The sequence below is a fragment of the Solea senegalensis genome, linkage group LG14 (assembly GCF_019176455.1).
Source record: "Solea senegalensis isolate Sse05_10M linkage group LG14, IFAPA_SoseM_1, whole genome shotgun sequence".
Taxonomy (NCBI): domain Eukaryota; kingdom Metazoa; phylum Chordata; class Actinopteri; order Pleuronectiformes; family Soleidae; genus Solea; species Solea senegalensis.
The window spans coordinates 17,326,937-17,342,803 of record NC_058034.1 but is presented as its reverse complement, the minus strand read 5'-3'; the positions used below and the strand labels follow the sequence as shown (position 1 = coordinate 17,342,803).

General features: G+C 39.5%; 1 protein-coding gene across 5 annotated transcripts in view; it reads right to left on the bottom strand.

The window, feature by feature from the left end:
• The window catches only part of lrrc7 (leucine rich repeat containing 7), a 72,568-nt gene that overhangs the window by 22,226 nt on the left and 34,475 nt on the right, over positions 1 to 15,867 (bottom strand). For 2 of the 5 annotated variants that reach the window (XM_044043584.1, XM_044043585.1), the window contains exons 6-19: positions 15,563 to 15,619; positions 15,082 to 15,145; positions 13,671 to 13,745; positions 13,353 to 13,497; positions 12,165 to 12,237; positions 8,257 to 8,386; positions 7,651 to 7,766; positions 7,187 to 7,256; positions 5,768 to 5,867; positions 4,982 to 5,106; positions 3,927 to 4,223; positions 3,625 to 3,777; positions 2,777 to 2,888; positions 691 to 922 (exon numbers count right to left, since the gene is read on the bottom strand). In XM_044043584.1, coding sequence (XP_043899519.1) covers positions 691 to 922; positions 2,777 to 2,888; positions 3,625 to 3,777; positions 3,927 to 4,223; positions 4,982 to 5,106; positions 5,768 to 5,867; positions 7,187 to 7,256; positions 7,651 to 7,766; positions 8,257 to 8,386; positions 12,165 to 12,237; positions 13,353 to 13,497; positions 13,671 to 13,745; positions 15,082 to 15,145; positions 15,563 to 15,619 — 1,749 coding nt within the window. Of the gene's footprint in view, positions 1 to 690; positions 923 to 2,776; positions 2,889 to 3,624; positions 3,778 to 3,926; positions 4,224 to 4,981; positions 5,107 to 5,767; positions 5,868 to 7,186; positions 7,257 to 7,650; positions 7,767 to 8,256; positions 8,387 to 11,924; positions 11,943 to 12,164; positions 12,238 to 13,352; positions 13,498 to 13,670; positions 13,746 to 15,081; positions 15,146 to 15,562; positions 15,620 to 15,867 lie in introns of all 5 variants that reach the window. The other 3 variants (XM_044043582.1, XM_044043581.1, XM_044043586.1) reach the window with 3 other exon arrangements.

Sequence of the window (15,867 nt, the reverse complement as noted above, 5' to 3'; positions counted from 1 at the left end):
CATGCCGGGATGTCAAAATGTGTCAGATTATTCCTAAGAGGACGTTAATGCACCCACAATGAAAATTAGAGGCAGACAGACAAATTGGATGATAATGATCTCGCCTCAGCATCATTGTCATGGCAGCGTATGTTGGTTGATAAAGACATGTTGACGTACAGACAGCTGTCGTTCTTCGACCAGATTCATTTTCAGCTCTATATACTTATATACTTACTATATATAATATAGTATTCTGCACCCAAAAAAAATCATCATCATATAACAAGATACAACATATAATAAGGTGTAAGATAAGGAAAAACAAGTGCTGTTATTATAGTTTTGAACATTTCTGGAATCAATGCTGAGACGTTTGTTGTCATTTACAGTTGCAACTTTTCTGTTTTAAACACACCATTTTTCACATTCGTGAAGCTATGATCAAGGGAAGGAGAGAAGGTGTACAGACATCTTCAGCATCCTAAAGAGGGGGCTTTGACCTTGACGGAATGAGCAGAGGAAGACGAGGGAGACGCAGAAATATGGTAGAGGAGAAAGGATGGAATGATTGGATAGATGGATGCAATGAATGATAGATGGAGGAGATGGTGGGATGATTGAAAAAGAGCAAACGATGATGGATAGTCGGAGTGACAGGGATGACATTGAGGATGGAGCAGGCATGTCTGTGTGTGTCTGTGTGTGCACCTGTTGGTCCAGTGTGTCTGTGGGGCCTGGTCCTTGCTGGGGGTCGGCAGGGCAGGAGGGTGTGGGTGTGCGTGAGAGTGCGTGTGTGAGTGCGTGTGTGAGTGCGAGTGCGTGTTGGCAGGCGGGTTGGAGGAGCCCGAGGAGCCTTGTGAGGGGGAGTAGTCTGAGTAGGTGGCGGAGGATCCACTGTGGTTCAGACAGTGGAGCTTATCCATCTCCTCATCTGTAGATTCTGGAGGCAGAGGGACAAAGAAAGACAGAGAGAGACAGATACAGACACGGCTGTTCAGTTAAAATGTCACATCCTCTTCTGTCAGATGGCCCTCTTACAATTGCTAAAGAGCCCATGTCATGTCTGACTGATATCTTTCTGTACCTCCCTCTGGATTTAATTTTTTTCCCCTCACATCTTCTTTCTTACAGTCACATGGGGGCCTTGCTTGCTCTATAGCAATCTTGGTGTATTAGGCCCAATCCCAATTCTCATTTTTAAAACCTTTAGCAACAAACTATTTTGGTAACTTCCAAAGACATCCAAAACCGCTTTACTGTGCGTTACCACAAGATCTTAGAAACATCCAGCCAATCACCAGAGAGGCAGAAAGCGGCATCATGAAATTTGACAAATCCGCGGAGATCCTGCAACACTCCAAACTTCAGTGCAGTTCCAGAAGGCAAAAGTACGATCATAGAGGTCGGTCTTCTCAAAATGTAATGATGGTAAGTTGATTAAATCAATCAACTTGTCGTCAGGTGTCCCCAAGGACCAGGATTGGGAAAAATGGTTCTATAATGTTCTAAAATAATGTTGTAAAATAATGTACCATATTTGGAACCTTCATGGACCTTGATTTTTTATATGAAAAAAATAAAAACATTTAAAACAAAACAAAACAAACAAAAAAAAATGTAACAAAAGGAAAAAAGTCTTGTTATATCCTCCAGTAAAAGGGGTGGTTAAAATCTGGTACTAAAAAATGGAACATCCCTTCAAGAATATGACATGTGACACCATGTGTCACACAGGGTGAGAAAGTCCAACTTGTGGAGACTTAAAAATATCTGGATATTGTCCACGCATGGACAACACGCTTTTATCATTGTTTTATTGAGACTTTTCACTTTTTTTCTTTTTTTTCTTTTGATAAACAGTTGAACAGCATCGTCAAAGTCTGCTCTAAGACTATTAGTTGAACGACTTGAGTTCACAGTTGGTACGGAAAGCAGAAAGTACCATCAGTCAACCTGACCATATTCTTTCCAGTGAATTTGCTTCAGGCGGACAATATCGTAACCCTGAGGACAACAAACCATGACTCAAACTCTTTTATTCCTTCTGTTATCAGGCTGTTAAATGTCCAGTGTCAAGGGTTGATGCTTGTTTCCTTGTGACCATGCCCTGAGCTGCTTCACCCACAGTTTGTAGGAGTGTTGTAACGTTGCCGTGTCATGGTTATGAATGCAGTCTTTTATTTATTTATTATACTGTTGTATCGTATCATTTATGGCTGGGAACTATTGAACTGAATTCTTTACACTTTGACCTACCACTCTGCCTCAACAAGAACCTACACCTACACTTACAAGTGTCAGTGGCTGACTGACATATTGTGATTTTGTGGTTAAATAGCATCTCAACAACAAAACAAAGCCTGACTCTACTGCACTGAAACACGACATGACCTGCTATTTTTTTAAAGAGAGAGAATTATTCTCTTATAGTGCTGAAGTCATAAACCTATTTAAAATAGATTAAACAGGTTTGTAATGTTTGCCTCAGATCAAACTTTGGCGTTTTTCCAACAAAAAAAAGACGTCAAGCTAGCAAGACGTCAAGCTAGCAAGACGTCAAGCTAGCAAGAAAGCTGCACACCTCACACTCTAAAAAGAAGATTCCCATGTGGTCGTCTGTGGTGTTCCCTCCCTCTCTTACCGTATGTGGTGGAATAAGCTGCGTGCCATGATGACTAATTAATGGACATTTTTACAACATGCCCCACGGTGCTTTACAATACACCACATGCATTTGTGTATGCGTGTGTGTTTGTCTCTATGCAGCGGTGCGTTCAAAGTACAGCATTCATACCTTTCTTGTCTTTTCCCAGCAGAACCACTTTAGGTTTGTACATGGGTGGTTCCACCAGGGTGGGCCTCATGTCAGAGATACGGATGTCGTTGGGGGAGCCGCCCATCGAGTCCTGCTCAAAGACACACAGACAGACGGACAGTGAGCCAATAGGAAATCACCTTCTATAGGCTTTATGATGTGTGCGAAGCATGATTTATTCAACTATGATTCGTAAACAGTACAGCAGTGTGATCTTAACTCTGATAACACACATGTGTGTGCACTTTTACCTTCTCTGGTATAAACACTGACCCTTATGAGGACCAGTAGTTCAGCTCATGCACTTGAAATGACAGTGACAGTGAAAATGTTGAGAAAACCAAAAGCCACTTTGACACTCTGGTAACACTCAAATCAATTAAGTTAAAGGAGTACTTCACCGACTAGCTTTGCATTACTAGACCAGGGGAAGATTTTTTGAAAAGCCGAGGAATATCTTCATTCTTTTTTTGTTATGTGCCCACCAGTGACACTTTCCGACACATGGTCCGAGCCTTGAAACTGCAACGCAAATTTCGGGGGGGACGGACCGCATTACCAGAATGTAAAGAGTCCGCCATCTTTGCTAACAGTTACGCTAACAGGACCAAGTGTCACGTAACAAAGAAAAGAATTAAGATATTTCTTGACTCAGATTCAAATGAACAACTAAAGTAAAGCAAGTAAAGATTTGACCTAGAGGATAAGGTTTTGGTTAAACTGTCCAAATAAATGGAAGCCAATGCAGAGTCCCAACAAGAATAGCTGCAGTCCTCCCTTGCTCCAGTGCAATCCTCTGTTAGTGTGCAGAACACTCTGTAACAAACCTCTGAGCTCTCGGTCAAATCCTCTTTATCTTTCCTCTTGGGAATGTCGATGCCAGAGTTATGCATTGATCCCTGATCCATGAGCTGAGACTGAGAGAAGTCCTGCATCTCTCTGTCTGTCACCTGGCAAATGTACGCAGAGTCACACATCAGCTGAATAGACAAAAGAAATAAAAAAGTATGTCAGATAACCTGTGCTCCCTGTCCTTTACCTGCAGCACATACTGTAAGAACACACCTTACTTACGACAACAGAGGTTAAAAAGCGTAGATTCATGTGCACGTGTGTTTGTGTTTCCTACCTCTTTAGGCGGTAGCGGCCATGGCGGCTCATACTGTTCTTTGCTGAGGTGCGAGTGTTCCATGTTGGTTCCTGCTGACGTGGCAGTGCCTGTGCTCAGCTGGTGCTGGTGCGGATGCTGATGCTGATGCTGATGTTGATGTTGATGCTGATGCTGATGCTGGTGCTGTTGCTGATGCTGGTGGTGGTGCTGGTGCCCGGCGTGTACGCTTTTCCCCACAAGGCTTTGCACCGACTTGACCATGTTCTTCAGGTCCTCGGGGTAGGGTGTTGGGTAGCGCTTCAGGTTTATCTCCACCTGCAGATAGAGATGGAAATGTGTTAATGCACGAGATTAAAGCTTTGGAGTCCAGGTTGTCTGTGTGCAAGTGTAGTTTATAATGAAATGAATGAAATTAATTTTAATTTATGCGTTCTGTACTTTCATGCTACTATATTTCCCAGCTATTTGTTGTAAACGATATCCGTGACCAATCTGTTTAAATAAAAGTAATAAAAAATGAGTTGCCCAATTAAAAACAATTTTACGACTTTTTAAGACTATGACAGACTGTGGTTCAGTCTAAGAAATAGAGGTGCCCCAAAGTCATTTATGTAAAACATGAACAGAAACATTAACAAATAGCCCAAAATAATAATAAAAGTCTTGCATTTATGACAGGAGAATTTAGTTTTCTCCAGCACAGCACCCAAGAATTCTCAATCAAAAAGTGAAGGTCTGGAATCTGTGGTGGCCAATTCATGTGTGAAAATGAATGTTTCCTGCACCTTCCTCCATTTGAGCCAAATGAATCCCGGCATTGTTATCTTGTAATATGTCTGAATAACCTGGTCATTCAGTTTATTAAGGTCGTCAGCTGACCAGGTTTTTTGGGCACATAATAATGTCGCTGAACCTTTACATGAACAACTGGAGCAACCCCAGGTCATAACACTGTTTTATAGACAGAGACAGACAGAAAGAGAGAAAGGGAGAGAGAGGGAGGAAGACAGAAAGAGAGAGAGAGACAGAGGGAGAAAGAGAGAGCGAGAGAGAGAGAGACAGACAAAGCTGACCTTGACCTTCCCAGAGTTGTCCTCCTCTTCTTTCTTGTCCTCAAAGTCAAAGGCCACAGTCATCCTCTGCTGTCTCTGCTCCTCCCACAGAGTAGGATTAAAGCTGTCACTGTCCGACTGGTAATCTGCACACACACACGCACACATATTTACTTACTATATTTCCTTTCTATATAATTTAGTAATTTTCCTGAATTGTATGCATATATTGCTGTATCACATGTTGGTTTTATTGTTTGGTGTATTGTATAGTTTCTTCCACGTTAAACGTGAACCCATAGGAAGAGGACAACCAGTGGTACCCAAGCTTCCTCTGATGGTACTTTATGATGGTATTCTACTGTATATACGAGGGTATGTGAACGCAGTGGAGCTGAGGAATTTTGACCAGAGTGCGTAAAATCTTAAATTAAATTAAATTAAATTAAATTAAATTAAATTAAATTAAATTAAATTAAATTAAATTAAATTAAATTAAATTAAATTAAAGTATACCTTATCTCTTGATCTAATTTCACTATACCAGTGTGTGAAGTATATGTGAGGAAGAGGACGATGATGACAGAGCAAATTAACCTATTCACACCACTGTATTTTAACGTTTAACGGTGATAATGGTGTTACTTTGAGAGCTCAGTACTTTCTCCGGTGGTACTTGTTATAAAAGGTTTGAGAACCACAAAGACACACAACACAACAGACTTGAAAACATATCCAGTCTAAATATAAAACATTCAGTTTCAAAATGTCCTTTCACTATGAGACACAGTAGCACACAGTTTGTACCCTCGTCATGTCGTGGTTGCTGAGGAAACATGTAGTTGGTCAGAACCTTCTGTTTGGTTTCTGGGTGGGCTTCTGTCTGCAGAGGGATCAGAGCCTTGGACTGCAAACATGGACACAGAAACATTGTTATTTAGTAATATTCTCAAGACAACGTTCATCGAAACTTAAAAAAAGGAGTGAATATTTTTAAGTTGATCAGGTGCAGAAAAATGACAGTTTTCAATTTTCCAAAATCAATTGGGAGATGATATGCAGTGCATGCCATATAGATAAAATTCTTTATCAGAAAAATAAGAATATAAAAAAAACAAGAAAGTAATATGGTTCTTTTACTGCTCCTTTGTGATGTACATTACATTATAAGTATTTTTTCTCTGTTTTCACAACTGTGGCTTACAGTGCTATACAGTGATGTTTTTTTTTTTCAAAATGTGCCATATTTCTCAATAAAAAAAAAAAAAAGAGTATTTGGAGACAATAAAATCACCATAAACTGAGATATGTAGTATAATTTTAGTGAAACTGTATTGGCACAGTGTTATTGTTATCAGTACAAAACAAGTACAATGAACAAATATTGGTTTCTCGCACTATTTTGACATTTTGTGACCCACTAATCTTTAGGGCTACAACAATTACTCGATTATTAATTGATTACTAAATTAAACGTCAAGTTTCCTGATGTTTCATCTTCTTAAATGTGAATATTTTCTGCTTTCTTTTCTCCATGTAACAAAGAAATCACTAAAACTAAATCATTATAGTTTGTGGACAAAACAAGACATTCAAGAACATCATCATTTCCAGGTTTGGTACACAATTTTCAACATTTTGTGACATTTTATGAACCAAACAAGTACTCGATTAGCCATATTGCAGCCACACTCATCCTAACATTGCCTTGTATATGTTTGTTGCGCAAGTAAAATGGAATACATTAGACCTTCCATAAACTGTCCTGGATGCTCGTGCAATATTCATGAATTTATACGATATCAGTCATTTATCAAGTGTGTCGAGCGCTTACATCACCTCCAGTGTTGAAATGATGACGTTACATATTGAGCAGAAATGCTAATTCATTGTAAATCAGACAATGTTATGAAATATTAAGCATCACAGCAACATCCAAGCTGCACCAAATCCCAGTGCCAGTAACTATCAGGCAATAAATGACACAATAGCACTCGTACAGTTCAGGACATGATGTTATAAGGGTTCTGAAAGTCTTTTCCTTATATTCCACTGCAGGATAGATTGAGTTTGAATTAACACTGAGGACAAGTAGCAGCACATAGTGCAGTGTGTACCCACAGAATGAGTCCGGTATTCTGATCAATATATGGATTGCGTGGCGTGTTGGTGCAGCTGCCTTGAGGGCAGGTGCAGTGAAGGTGTGGGAGGGAGAAGGACACAAACCTGATTGTCAGAAAGCCACAAAGCTGCCAGGTCCTTCAGCTTAGTGAAGGTAAATGGTAGATTCTTTAACCTGAGAGGGAGAGGGAGGGGTGAGAAAGGAAAGAGAGATGTTTCTTCTGCCCACGCACTGTACAGCCTGCAGAGCATGTAACTATGGCAACACATTCCATCCATTCCCATAGTAACTGTAGTCCATGAGAGCAGCTACGGAGCTAAAACAGCCATTGAGAAAGTGTTGCCTATGTGTATGTGCGGTGTGTGTGTGCATGAACTCTAGCAGAAACACTGACTTTAAGACAAAAGCTCATTTCTGAGTAACTGGTTAAGTTAAGGGCTTTTTGAAGGTGACTTGTGGTTAGTCATGGTTAATGTTTGGGATAAAGCTGTCTTTACAGGAAGTGCCCTATGCAGAATGGTTGCACAAACATGTATGTAAGTGTGTAAGTGTGTGTGTGTGTGTGTACCTGTTGTCACTGAGGTTAAGGACTCGTAGTTTGGTCATCTGTCCGATCTCATCAGGAAGAAACTCCAGTTTGTTGGAGCGCAGCGACATCACTGTCACGTTCTTGCAGTTGCCAATCTGAAACATGCAAATAAACCATCCAACCTGGTTACAGTGCAGGGAAAAGACTGGGTTGGCTGTTTCCTATTTCTACCAGCTATTAGATAAGATAAGATAAGATAAGACTTTATTAATCCCACAAGGGGAAAATTACTGTGGGTGAAAAAAATTACTCCATATTTTTTCCATTTGTTCACTCCTGCGTGACTTAGATTTGGTTACATTGCCATTTAAAAATGCTATTGTCACAATGAAAACAAAATTCAGAGTAAGATAAAAATGTAAACGTAAGGGAATTATTTTAGCTTAGTAAAATAAATACTAAATTAATGGTTTTAGTTCTGGGAATTAGGCAAATTGGACACCTAATTCAGTCAGCTGGGATTGGCATCAGCACCCTCCGTGACCCTCATGTGGAGGATAAAGGGGTAGAAGGTGAGTGAGTGAGTGAGTGAGTGAGTGAGTGAGTGAGTGAGTGAGTGAGTGAGGGATTGAGTGATGTCCGTACCTCCCGGGGCAGGTCTGTGAGGAAGTTCTCATCAGCAGCGAAGGTCCTCAGGCTGTGCAGGTACCCGATGGTGGGAGGCAACGACTCCAATTCATTACAACTACAGTCCAACTCCTCCAACAGAGACAGACTGCATGAAATAAACAGACAGACAGAAAGAGATACCGAGAAAATGACACACACAGGAAATCATCCTTCAGGCTGCAAAGTCTCTGCTACTGTACAACACTAGATCACTTAAGCTGTACGGGGCTTTAAAGGGTAAGGGAGGTGCTACTTTTTTTTAATGTCAGCAAATCCTCTGGTTAGACTGAAACCACGAATGAGTCAGTTCCCTCTCAGGTGATGTTTCTGTCGCCATACTGTATTTCGCTCCGTTATTGTCCCAAAAACTACAAAAAAAACAAATCAGTGAGCTCCATTGTTGCACTGGGTTTCATGCTACTTCATTAACATGAACACAAGCTGTGTCGTTTATTTTTAGTTCATCCCACATCCCACTGCTCGTCGGTGCACAAAATGTTTTTTAATCTCGAGCTGGAAAACAATGCACTATTCACCGTGGTGTTAATAGTGTGTTTAGAGCTGGAATGCACAGCTGTTTAAGCAGTTTACTGAGGCTTAAAATTAAACTTTATTTTTTAACCTTTCACTGATTTACATCGTCAGTCACTGACAACGTGAGGGTGTCTTAAAGTCTGGTTTTGGTCTTTTTTTTAGGGGATTTGTTGACAATAATAACAATAATAATAATAATAATAATAAAAAAATATATAATAACGCAAGTTGTCTCCTTTAATATGTTATGATGAGTAGGAAAAATATGTCATAATTTTATAATAATAATAATAATAATAATAATAATAATAATAATAATACTCAATCAATTCATTAAGCCATTACTAATAAATTACACTAAGTCAACAATTAATCTGATTTAATTTGATGCCCACTAATCCTCATTTTTCAATCTCATCTTCAGGATTCACAGTAACATCCAAAGCCGGCCTTAAACATGACCCTCACCAGCCTCCAGCCCGACCCTCACTGCCATCACTGGCCTTTCAGCACGCTTCCAGCCGGCTAATGCTAATGAGACAACAGTTTTACATAAACGTACTGTCACTGTTAACATTGCATTAGTCTGCTATTATTATTCCTAGTGGACCGGACCATCTGGGCCACCATACGGTGCGACAGAGGAGAGGAGAGGAGAGGAGAAGAGAGTAAGGTAGAGAGGAGGAAATGAGAGAATAGTTTTTCCTTCAGGCATTTTTATTTCTACTTAAAACTAAATATAGATGGAGGAGAAAAATATCTCCCAAGCACGAACTGAATGTGCCAAATGAAACTTTTGATCTCCATCTTTTACCACTTTATCCTCCACATTAGGGTCATGGGGTTGCTGGTGCCAATCCCAGCTGGGTGAAAGGCGGGGTACACCCTGGACAGGTCACCCGTCCATCACAGGGACATATAGAGACAAATAACCATCCACTCACATACTCACACCTACAGTCAATTAAGAGTGTCCAATTTACCTAATCTCCAAATCTGCCCAAGTTTGGACTGTGGGAGGAAACCTGGTTTCTAACCCCTGCACCAAACCGCGTGGCTTAGACTTTTAATGTCTCCTTGTATGATTTTTTTTAGATGCCCTCTGGTTTCCCAAAATGAAACATCAGTGGGTCATTTTACAGATTCACATCTCTCTTTGGACCTCTCAAAGTATACTAATGTGTTCCAGTGACTCAGCAAGAAAGTTAAACTCCTGCTTTCACGTTCTGCTTTAAAGTCACTCCCACTCAGGACTCAGGTCTGCCACACGGTGGTTGAGACAGTCAGTCCCCAAAGCTCCCAGAGAAAGGTGGTATAAAGTCGGTATAAAGCATCAATCTCCGGGTCTCAGGGGGCAGTAATGTATGCTTTACTCCAAAAAGAGGCAAAGAAGAAGCTGCACCTGATCTCAGACTCCGATAAGCCACTTAAAGATGGGACAACAACGCAGTCTCTTCTCTGTGCCTCTGACCTCACGCCTGCTGCACGAGATCACTTCAGAAATGTAGCTAAAGTGAGCAAAATAAAGCTTCATACCAGCATAAACTCAGAGACATGTACAGTATAATGTGTATCATGACCCATTTCACAACTGTGACATAACACAACAATGGCCTGGAAAGATCAAGGACTGAAAATACTGAAAATAGAGCTTACAACTTAACTTTGAAATAAAGGAATAAGGTGTGCAAAAAAAAGAGAGGGAGCAGGCAGCAGAAAGGCAACATTACAGATGCTCACTGCCATCAAACAGCAAAGACTGGACTCGACTTTTTCTTTCTCTGAAACTAAAAATGGTGATAGATGAACAGTAACTTAAATCATTTAGATACATATACACACTGTAATATTGTAATATACACATGGACTTTAAGTAAATAAAGCTTTTTATAACATCTCAAATGGGAATATAGACTCATGTTTTGCATAAATAGAAGGGTAATAATGGGATAATTAATTATTATTATTATTGTTGTTGTTGAGTAAAAACACACACATAAACAGCATAAGTACAGTTCATACTGATGAGGTAATACAAAGGATCCCGAGGGGAAATAATGCATCTACAATGCTGTTTGTTGAGCCTAAAATCTGGGACTTGTTCAGGAAGACAAAATGTTTGTTTTTTTCCAGTGTTCAGATACAAATGCGTTGCAAAGAGTGTTCAGTTGACTGTTTAACAAAATCTGCAGTGTTTTTAAAAGATATAATCCATCACAGATTCACTCTGGTTTGTCTCTATGAAGAGTAAACTGTTTAACACAGACACGGAATCAGATTATTTTAAACCCAAAACTGATGGTAATTGTTCAGGTTGTCTTTCCTCTCAGTTCTATCAACCATGAAGTTAAACATGCACAGACTATTCAGTGACACATGTAAAGACTTCAGAATGTTTGACTGACAAATTCCTTTCTTTTTTAAAGCAACATAATTGAATACTGTAAATTAATTTAAAACCAGTGTTGGCCCAAGCCTTTATGGGGCCCTAAGGTGAATTTGATTTACTTCCAAACCAGTGTTTTTTAACCTTAGAGGGCCAAGTATTAATTTGCACTTCTGTATCAGCGTGGTGACACTGAATTTAAATTAAACAAATAAACCAGTTTAATTCCTTTGCTTTAGAACTGTACTAGAATTGTGCACTAAATTAGCAAAATTTTCAACTCAATAAAACCAAATCACTTCAGCTCAACACTATTAAGATATCCAAATATACCTAAAAATATCTCGATTTCTTTGTAAAAATGTTTTTTTTCCTCCTGTTTTCCCTGGGGGACCCCTGCTGATCAGGGGCCCCCAAGCAGCAGCTTGTACAACTGTGATGGATGATAATGAGAATTGTTCAAAATAACTGTGATCTTTTTTTACATGCAATCATTCCTGCGGTTCCAAACCATGTGTTTTTTGTTTTTTTTTAGCAAGGCACTTCATTTCAACCCAAATATTGAAAAAGTTTGGAAACCACGAAGATCAAATTATCACGGTATGTGCCTTTAACTTTGGACAGAATTCATGTTTGCATGTAATTTCCTTGCTACCTGCAACGCATTTGAACATCTGTCTGTCTCTGAACGCACCCCTGGATCCAGGAGGCTAATGTTACTCACCCTTGCTTGGGCTTCGGACTAATGCCACGGCAACGCAGCAAACATAACACACAGAACCCCCCAATCATCAGCCAGTATAACAACACAGCAGCTAACAGTAGTCAACAAGGAAAACAACAACAACCCACCAAAAAAAATGTACAATCATCCCCTCCTGACAGAAGATACAATGGTACGATTTAGGTGCGATTATTTTATTTGTGTGTTTTGATGTGTGTGTGTGTGTGTGTCGTATCATACCTCCCAATGGTGTTGGGCAGTGAGGTCAGCTGGTTGTCGTCCACCTTCAGAGTTGTCAGCTTCTTCAACATCCCTGTTCCACAGAAGCACACATCGCATCGTGAACATGTGGTTTCTCGTCAAAGACACAAACACAGCACACTGTGGTCTGAAATACCAGTTATTAATATCATAGCAGGGAGCCGTGGTAATTTAAAACGTCTTCTTTGTGTGAACACAACCCCAAAATAAACCTGATGCTTTTCATCAAACGCTGCCTGTGTCGCCCAAAGTGTTCACAGGCTTATTCCTCTTCACCGAAGAACATCAGCGTTGGCTACAAACTGTATCAGAAACACCATCCAGTCCTTCATTACCATGGGCACCACAGTTTATTTTGATTTACTCCCACACACACACATGCACACACACACCATCCTCCTGCCATAATTATTCCCCAGCAAACCTAATGCATGTTAATCAGAGACACTGAAAATAGCCCCAAACAAAATGTTACATTTATTCCTGTTAGAGCATCATTTGAAAACCACAGAGAACAGCTACTGCACTAAAGGTCCAGCGTGTAACGTTCTGAAGCAAAAAATACACTTAAGTATACCCATAAGTATATTTGTATAAGTGTTAAAATATAAGTCATTTGGTTTATTTACATGTTAGGATGGAGTATTAGGGCCAAACTCAAGAATAAAGTCATAATATTATGACAATAAAGTCGTAATCTTTGGAGAATATAGTCGTTATCTTTTGAGAATAAAGTTGTAATATTATCAGAATAAAGTCCTAATCATTCGAGAATAAAGTTGTAATATGAGAATATAGTCTTAATCTCTCGGGAATAAAATTGAGAGAATTTGAGAGAAAATTTCGACTTTATTCTCATAATATTATGACTTTATTCTCATAAGATTATGACTTTATTCTCATAATATTACAACTTTATTCTCGTAAAATTACGACTTTATTCTTATAAAATGACGACTTTATTCTCTGAATATTAAAATATTTTTTTCTTTTCAATTTGTCTTAATACTCAATTAAGGGTTAATTGAGTAATAATGTGACCCAGTTTGAAAGATTTACATCTTTTGAGTCAATGGACTTGGTGTCATGTTCTTTTTGAGAGACACTGTTGCACAGATATTGGTTGTGTGTAATTGTATGTGTGTGTAATTACGTGTGTGTGTGTACCTATAGAGTCAGGGAGGTGCTGAAGCATGTTGGAGGACAGCAGCAGGTCCTCTAAGGCCTCACAGCCTGAGACGTCTGTGTCCAACGTCTCAATGCGATTCTTAGCCAAGTCCAGATACCGCAACTGACGAAGCTTCCCTATTGACTGCAGAGACGAGGGACGAGGAGACAAAGGGAGGAGGAGACAATCAAATGACAAAAAACAGGCGGCGTGGCAAAACATGTTTAAGCAGAATGGCATTCAATTATTCCCAGTGCTGCTTTTTGTCACACACAGACACACAGACACAGACACACACATACACACACACGTCTTACCCCTGGTATTGACTGAAGAGAGTTGTTATCCAGCCACAGCTCCTTCAAGTTGTGGATTTGTTCCAAAACCTCTGGCTAACACGCACGTAGAGGAACAGACAGAGTGATTAAACAGTGAGTTGACATATGTAAGGATGTGTCTATACCATAATTAGTATGTGAGAAACACAAACATGTTCACAATATGATCTGAAAACCCTAAATGTCACAGAAATGGCTGATTTAACACAGATTTGTTGATATCCTTTGTACAGGGGGCTTTATGGAATTTTGAAACGCTGATTTCCACACCTTCAAAAGTCTAGAAAAAGTCTGGAAAAAAAGTGTAGCTCATAGTAGAATTTGTAGAGTCTGCACAAAAGCATTTTAAAATGTGTAATATATGAAGAAAAGCAAATAAAAACTTGATATGATTTTGCTAGCTGGTCACATAATGTGCTGGAGTGATCTCTAGTTAAATCTTAAACCAGCATCTGAAGCAAGAAAGTAAACATTGAGTTTTTGTGAGTTAAAATGGTGACATAAAGAGAAGTTATGTTAAGGATGGGAAGACAGATGTGAGTGAAAAGATAATTTTGACTAAATAAAAAAGGTCAGTCAGTCAGTCATCATCTAACCGCTTTATCCTCCACCAGAGGGTCGCGGGGGGTGCTGTGCCAATCTCAGCTACATCGGGCGATAGGCGGGGTACACCCTGGACAGTTTGCCAGTCCATCGCAGGGCAACACACAACTAGAGACAAACAACCATTCACTCTCACACTCACTCCTATGGTCAATTTAGAGTGTCCAATTCACCTAATCCCCACATTGCATGTTTTTGGACTGTGGGAGGAAGCCGGAGAACCCGGAGAGAACCCACGCACACACGGGGAGAACATGCAAACTCCATGCAGAAAGGCCCTTATTCTAACCGGGGCTCGAACCCGGGTCTTCTCGCTGCAAGGCGAGAGTGCTAACCACTACACCACCGTGTGGCCCTAAATAAAAAAAAATAAAATAAAAAAAAATAAATAAAAAAAAGGTAACTAACAAAATAGAGATTCATGCAAACCAAGATCATGTGACCTATGGAATTATGTTAAGATAAAAAAAGAAAAAAACAAACCAGACCGGTGTAACTTTGCAACAAAGACTGTATCCGACTGATACTGATATGAGCAAACACTCAGGACTGTGGTATCAGACACAAAAAAGTATATAGTTGATGTATATAATTAGGTACTTTAAAAATATAATGAATATTAAGTGACAAAACATAAATTATGATTATTCATGGCTCCAAAAATGTGTTAAGTGTCTCCAGAGGTTGTTTTTTTTCTCTTTTCATGAAACTGTTGTAATCCACTGTGATTCTTAATTCTTAATACACAGCGACTATAACATAACAATATGACCACAGTCATTCTCACCAGTTCAGAAAATTCATTGCTACCCAGATCCAACCTCTCCAACTGTGTCAGTCTGTGGATGGACCTGAGAGGAGAGGAACAACATGAAACATTGGTACAGGCAACACCGGGCCTTTTGCCTTGAAGCATTTCTTTGCGAACGTTATTGTGCACTCTTCTTCCAATGATTATTATTATGACTATTTACTGCAGACTACTTGTAGCCTTGAACAACGCCCTGCACTTTCTCTGTCTGTGGTTATGTGATTATTCCGTTGCATAATAATGAACTAAAAACACTTAAACACACTGCTGTTCTCACAGGCTTCCCCGGTATTTATGAACACCTGTCTGGGATTAATAATCGTAATCTTGCTTGAGAAGGCGAACATACACTTGTTAGTAACATGGGACATGTCTCTCTCTGTCTGTCTGTGTACAGTGTGCGTGTGTGTATTTGTTTGGACAAACAGCCGCAGTCACATATGGTGCTTTATCTTACTTTGGCATGGTTTTCAGGTGGTTCTCTCTCAGCTCAAGGATCCGTAGTTTGGAGAGTCTGGATAACAGAAGGCACAAAAACTCAAACTTGAACTGTTACTAGGAATAATAATAATAGTGGGCCAAATGATGTAAATGAGGCAAAAGACCCATTCAAATTAAAAAATAAAAGACATTTTCCAACCTGTTAGTAAAGATTTGTGTGTGTATGTTTTAAATAACATGCATAGAATGAAGCTGTAATTAACATCTCTCGGAAATTATTCAGGATTTTACGTCTTGCCATGATTCATATTGTGATTTTAA